This window comes from Populus euphratica, unplaced genomic scaffold, assembly GCF_000495115.2.
Source record: "Populus euphratica unplaced genomic scaffold, PopEup_1.0 scaffold748.1, whole genome shotgun sequence".
In the NCBI taxonomy this organism is placed as follows: domain Eukaryota; kingdom Viridiplantae; phylum Streptophyta; class Magnoliopsida; order Malpighiales; family Salicaceae; genus Populus; species Populus euphratica.
In genome coordinates this window covers 17,559-24,838 of record NW_011500616.1, presented here as the reverse complement: position 1 = coordinate 24,838, position 7,280 = coordinate 17,559, and the positions used below count along the sequence as shown (strand labels likewise).

Genomic DNA, 7,280 nt, shown 5'->3' with positions numbered 1-7,280 from the left:
ATTCATAAAACTAGTGTTTAACATTATTTAATGACACTATGTAAATTAGACAAAGATTGCTTGATAACGTAATATTTACAGAATTTGATCGCAATTTTAATTTTGTTCCTAATTATATTTTATTTAATGTTGTCGTGCATTTAAAAAATAAAAAAAAAACTATAATCCTTATCGGATATATTTCATACATGATGGAATTATAGATAATTTAATAGAACAATAAAAAATATTTTATATAAAATATTATTTATTTTATGATATAATAACAATAATTAATTCTATAATATTTAAATTAAAAATTATTTTATAACCTCAATTTCAAAAACATTATTAATCAAACATTTTAAATTATTTTTTATTCCATCTCAATTTTAACCACAATTTTAACCAAATATACATAAATATTAAATCAATCTTAATAAAAAAATATTTTTTATTAAATAATTTTCTTCTAATTACTACCACAGCAACTGCCACGGTACAAAACACACATTCCTTCCGTCGACTTATAAAGCAAATAATGTTTCATTATCCTTCTGTCGACATATAACACAAGACCGACGTACGAATGGACAAGATTGAGCACAGAACGGTGGCCACAAATGGCATAAATATGCACATAGCATCAACGGGAACAGGCCCTGTAATCTTGTTCCTGCACGGTTTCCCTGAACTATGGTATTCGTGGCGGCACCAACTCCTCTCTCTTTCCTCGGTCGGTTACCGTTGCATAGCTCCAGATCTTCGTGGCTACGGAGATACCGACGCTCCCAGATCAGTGAGTGAGTACACCGGGTTACACCTCGTGGGCGACTTGATTGGACTTCTTGACTCGCTGGGGATTGATATGGTTTTTTTGGTGGGCCATGACTGGGGGGCCATGATTGCTTGGTATTTTTGCACTTTTAGACCTGACAGAGTGAAGGCTTTGGTCAACACTAGCGTCCCGTTCTTGCCCAGGAATCCGCAAGGAAATCTTTTGCAGTGGTTTAGAGCTCTGCTTGGAGACGATTACTATTTCCTCAGGTTTCAGGTTCTTTTCTGTTCTTTTTTAATTGGAAAATATTGTGTTTCTATTATTAATGTTCATGAGACAGTCATTACAATATTGTTCATTCTCTATTTCGTCTCGGTGCTTTTAGTAGATTTCATCTAAGAAATATGATAGGAAAAGGAGAGGAGGGCGGTGGGAGTCATCTTATTTTGTTTCCATCCTGCATATTTTCCTTCGGCAGTCGTCTAACCACCCTTTTTGTATGATCTAGGAGTAGCGACCAGTTAGCAATCTGTTCAAGATCCAATATGTTTGGGGAAGAAAATTATATCTTGATCTTCTTTCTCATTTATGAACACTTAAATTTGTTTGCAGATTTATTGAGACATTAGGCTTTCAGAAACAGGGATCGAAACACGAGTTAAAGGATAATTTGCAGATGCTATATTGGAATCAGTACTCATCCAGAAAGAATTCTTAAAACTTACACTCGCACAATATTAGATCGGTGCTTTTGCTATCTTGTTTTCATTCACTTGCTCTTAAACCAAATGAAGAATTCCCTTCTGTAGTTTTTTTACGAGTAATTCTAATGGAAGCATACTTTCTATCAATGCAAAAGATAGAGATGTGTTAAGAGAATTATTGTTGATTATGTGTTTTTGTAACGTTCACACCCTTTAAATTATTGTTTGCCCGCTACTCGACTTAAAACAAATATAATTTCAAGACTAAAATAAAGACAGTTTGATAGCAATATAAGATACACTCTATTTCTTAAAATAATAACAAAAATAAAGATAATGAATTTTGTTAGATTTTATTAAAAACCAAGTGAAAGAAAATCTTGTTTTAAAATAACCAAATGACTTATATATTTATAGTGTTCAACAGCCAATAACTAATATTCAGTTATGTGTCCAAAGAAATTCAATGAATTCATCAAAGTGCGTGATTTCCAGACCCAAAAAAAAAAAAAAGAACTCTGGAACAGAACATACACTGTATAAACAAAAGCTTCTAAACAGGATGTCTGAATAATGACATAAACTAGGTGTCACAATATGCCTTATATAGGTCAATTAGATATTTTACAAAGACAAATCTCTAAATTCTTTCTTTACAATTAGGTCTTCAACATCTTAGAACTCTTCCTAGTTCGATCCTTAAGTCTTTTAGTATTATAATCTAACCCTTTGAGTTTAACATTCCCCGCATGGAATATGATATTAAAATGATGTCTTTTGAACTAAACCTTCAACTAAGTTAATGTAATATAAGCTTTAACCATTGACTTGTTAACGTTCAAATCGGAAAAGATACACCCATTTATCTAATTTGTTCTTTGAGAATTCACCAAATTTGAGCACTATATTGTTGGTCTTGTGCTTCTTCCTGGTTTTCTTGATTAATATATACAAAATTCATCCACATTTTTGTTTTTATTTGAAGCGGCACTACATTTTTATGCTTATATAGGTGAAGTTCATGTTTTACTATAATCTTAACCCAGTACCATGTTTATTATGGAACATTTGAACTTCATTAAGAAAATCAGATTCAGTGTGTGTGTGAACTTAAGATGGTTACATGTACCTTATAATTTATATTTAAACAAGAACGTAACTTTCAATCATACGTACATATTTCTAATATACATGATGATGATATAAAAATCAAAATAAAATATAGAAAATCACTTTAACATGAACAATAAATCATAGACATCATCAAGCTTTTGACATAATAAAAATATATTTCTTTGCATTCCAAGACTTGGCCTAGTGGAAGGAGCTTGTCTCCTTACACTGTACCTGGGTTTGAGCCCTGGCGTGTTTTTGCATTCCAGGGCTTGGCCTAGTGGTGGAAGGGGCTTGTCTCCTTCCACTGCACCTGGGTTTGAGCCCTGGCGTGCACGCCTGTCACCCCTGCGGTGCCTTACATGCCTACTGAGTTTGCAGGGTGTTCAGTGGGCTGTGGGGATTAGTCGTGGTGCGCGCAAGCTGTCCCAGACACCCCACATAAATAAAAAAAAAATAAAAATTATTTCTTTAAATTAACATATTTCTTTCTACTTCGTAACTGTGTATCTTACACCATGTATTGTTTTAAACTTTCGGTCCTTCTTAAAACACCATTGAAAATGTGCTGAATCAAACCTTCATGTTTTTCATCTATTTACTCATGCAATAAACACTATCTTTTTTTATTTATTGAATCATTCCCTAATTTGTAATTTCTTGGTTTAGTTGTCTAACAACATGCACTAGTACTTAATTTCTCATTTTATGTGATGGTTTTTGTTGTAAAATGTTTGTTTTTTTTATAAAAAAATTTGACCATCCATACACTATTTGCTTACACGATGTAGGAACCTGGCGAAGCTGAAGATGACTTTGCGCAAGTTGATACTAAAAGGCTGATGATTAAATTTTTTACGAATTTCGGTCCAAATCCACCACTTATGCCTAAAGGAATTGGAGTCAAGGCGTTCCCAGATCCTCCAAGTTTACCCTCTTGGCTGTCAGAAGAAGATATCAATTATTATGCTGAGAAATTTAACCTTACTGGTTTCACTGGAGGACTGAATTATTATCGAGCCACCGCCATGTATGCCTCATTCAACTTATTAATTAATTTTACCTGAAATATGGCTAGTGTGAGGACTTTGAACACCATTTCATTTCTTTTTTTCTTTGTTTCCTCTTGCAGTACCTGGGAGCTAATGGCGCCTTGGACAGGGTCACCAATCACAGTTCCAGCTAAGTTTATTGTTGGCGATCTGGACCTTCTCTACAATATTCCTGGTCTCAAGGACTTTATACACAATGGTGGCTTCAAAAAAGATGTACCCCTTTTGGAAGAGGTGGTTGTAATGGAAGGAGTAGCTCATTTTCTCCAACAAGAAAAGCCAGAGGAGGTCAGCAAACACATTTATGACTTCGTTAAGAAGTTCTGATTCCGTATCTATTTTGATGGAAATAAACAGTGTTGTCTGCTTCAGCTGACTTGCTTTTGTAAGGAATTGTGCTCTGCCGAATATGTTTCTTGTTCTAGTTTCCTTGTAATAAATGAATAAATAAAAAACAATGAGTCAAATTGGTTGAACCATTTATGGTCAATTATTTATGATATTAAAAACAAGAAACATCGTTAAAAAAATATTTGATAAACTAGTACACTTAAATAATTCATAGATATGGGTCATTTGCGAATTATTTTGAATTAAAAACTGATATTTTTTTTCTTTCTTTTCTTTCCTCCACTTCTCCTCTCTCACTACTGGTTGAGATCTTTCTCTTTACCACTAAAAACACTCCTAAGAGTCTCTAAAACACTCCTCTCTCTCTAAAACACACATCTTTCTCTCTCTCTAGCAAAACTTCCGGTATCCAAGATTTCTCTATCTACCAGCTGTGAGTGTAAGATTTTTCGAAAAAACTAGCTACTAACAGTCACCCTCGTGAATATTTTTTTTATTTAATTTGATGTAATTTATGTTCAATTAGTGTTAATTTGATTTTTATTAAATGTTAGGGTTTGATTTAGAAATTACATTAATTAGATGTAATTAAAGTTGTAAATTAGTTATTGAACATAAATTATGTGTTTGAAATATTAACGTTAATTGAGGTTAAATTATGGATTATATTAATTAGATATATTTTTAGTTGATAGTTTGATTATTTTGTTAATTAATCAATGTTTATTTTGTTATTGTTGAATGTGAATTAAAAAAGATTATGTAATTAGATAGTTAGTGTTAATTTAGGTTAAATTATGAATTATATCAAATTTTGTATAAATTAATAATACTAGCAATGAAATACTTGAATTCGTTTGATAAGTTTGTTATGGTACTGGAATTTAATGAGCATAGATGTTCATCGATTAATTTTATGAATATAAGTGTTCGCCGATCAATTTATGTTTTGTTGATAATTGATGCATTTTATTTAATCCCAAAATATTAATAAAATATAATTGTATTTGGTTGTGTTGTTTGACAAAATATCTGATAATTTAAGAATATTATGCTTTAACGATGCTATAATTGTTAACACTGGCATTGATATCACTTATAATGGAGGAACTCTACATGGATATTACAGAATTGACCTCTAGTTAGACGAGATTGAGGGATTATTAGATATAATTACATATTATTATATGTTATGATAATTATGGATAGATGTATAGTTAGTTTATTTTTTAATAAAATGTTATGTTGTTTTAAATGTCAAAGTACATTTATTATTTGTGAATTAATATATTATGTGTTATTTATGTAAATTGTGTTTTAATGGTAGAAAACTGATTATTTGTGATTATACGAATTGCTATTTTTTTCCTTCACGGAGTTGACGGTAGAATAAACTACCCTTGGACATCTATATTTGATGAGTCAAAGAATCCATCAACAAAATGCGAGTTACAAAATGGTATCAACAACAATTAAGTAACATATTATACAATATAGTAAAATGGATCGGTGCCCATGTTACAATTTACCTAGATATAAAGCATTGTGGATTGAAGTAGTATAGACCAACCCTTGCCACAGAGAGTTGTAAAGGAAATGGGGCAAGGATAGGGTTATCTTTTCGTTGGGATGCATTTGGCATTGAAATGATGGTTGGGGAGAAAATAGTCAGCTCAAGTTTTGGTAGGGCTAAGGGGATGCAAACACCTAATGTTAGGGCTGCGGGTGGCTTGCCCTGGGCGTGAGCAAAACTCACACCCCACATAGGGATACATGGCGCTTGGGCTACCTTACTTATGCACAAGTCATACTTGCGTGCACAAATGGTGCTGGGGTTGGCTTGCCTTGGGCACTGACCAAACCCGTGCTCCACGTGGTGTTGGGTTTACCCAAGGCTCATAGGTCTAGCGTTAGAACCCAGTTCTCTTAGGTCCTGTGTCTGAACCCAGTACTTTTGGGTCCTGTAACAAGACCAAAGGCTCTTGGGCTCGGCGTCAGGATCTCCATCTAATAGGTCCTGCATCAGGATCTAGACCCAACCATTTTGGGAGCGACCACAAACCTAACCCCCTTGGGTCCAGACATCGACCCACACCCCAACCCTCTTGAATGCGGACATGGGCGCAAGCCTCAAACCCCTTAGGTTTGAACACCGAAGGACCCACACCCTAACCTCAACCCTTTTGGGTCCAGATATGGACCCAACCTCTAATCCCCATTAAGTTCGGACACCGGCAGACCTAACCCCATTGGGTCTGGACGCGGAAGGACCTAAACCTTAAACCCCTTAGGTCCGACCACCGATGGTCCCAATCCACAACCTCTTTGAGTTTAGACTTGGACTTAAACCTCTTGGATCAGGACACGAACCCAACCCCTTTAGGTTCGGACATGGACCTATCCTGGAACCCGTATTAGATTCAGACGCGGAAGGACCCAAACCCCTTGGGTCTGGTCACTAAAGGACCTAAAACCCAACCTCATTGGGTCCGATCATTGAAGGGCCCAAACCCCAACATTGTTGGGTCTAGACATGGACTCATCCCCCAACCCTTCTTGGGTCCAGAAACAGACACATCCTCGAATCCCTCCTAGGTTCGAACGCGGAAGTGCCCATACCCCAAACTTCTTGGGTTCGACCACTAAAGGACCCAAACCCCTTAGGTCTAGACACGGACCCATCCCCCAACCTTCTTTGGGTTCGGACATGATTAGTACTTAAAAGTGTATTTTTATCAAGGTTTTATATCAACATTTTACGCCTGAAATATCAATAACTTCTTAACTAAAGCATGTTTTATAATAACAAATCTGATACTATAAGATACCTTTAATTTATGGTAAATGTTCATCTTAAATATAGGCCTATCATATAAATCAAATGATTGATTGATGAGTTCAACTACTGAAATTGAGAAGACAAAGAGAGGGTGAAGCTTTGAAAAAAGATGTTGGTTCAGTCAAAATTAGAATACTATTCAGTCATTGGGTCATATCTGAAGTTGTAGAACTTAGATTTAGGTCTACTCTATATGGATGGAAAGCTAAGAAATAGGCCTAAAACTTTGACGATTACCCAAAACTCAACTCTGCCGTTTGGAAGTTCAAATCTTAGTATATAAAAAAAAGTCTGAATCTATCATGCAACCCAGACATTGTTTAGTGTTCAACCCATATCTTGCATTCTAGAAGTCCAAATGACCTCAATTTCTTTTTGTTGGAAAGCTGAGACAATTTTCTAGAACTTTTATGATTGAAGTCTATTCAAATTCTAACATTAACAATAACATTTTTGGCAGACAA

General features: G+C 34.7%; 1 protein-coding gene across 1 annotated transcript; it reads left to right on the top strand.

Moving 5' to 3' along the window:
• Positions 1-498: 498 nt before the first annotated feature.
• LOC105115697 (bifunctional epoxide hydrolase 2-like) lies at positions 499-4,111 on the top strand. Its single transcript, XM_011012658.1, has 3 exons — positions 499-1,033; positions 3,366-3,604; positions 3,707-4,111. Exons 1-3 carry the CDS (start codon positions 569-571, stop codon positions 3,951-3,953), a joined length of 951 nt encoding a protein of 316 aa, XP_011010960.1. The 5' UTR covers positions 499-568; the 3' UTR covers positions 3,954-4,111.
• The last annotated feature ends 3,169 nt before the right edge of the window (positions 4,112-7,280 follow it).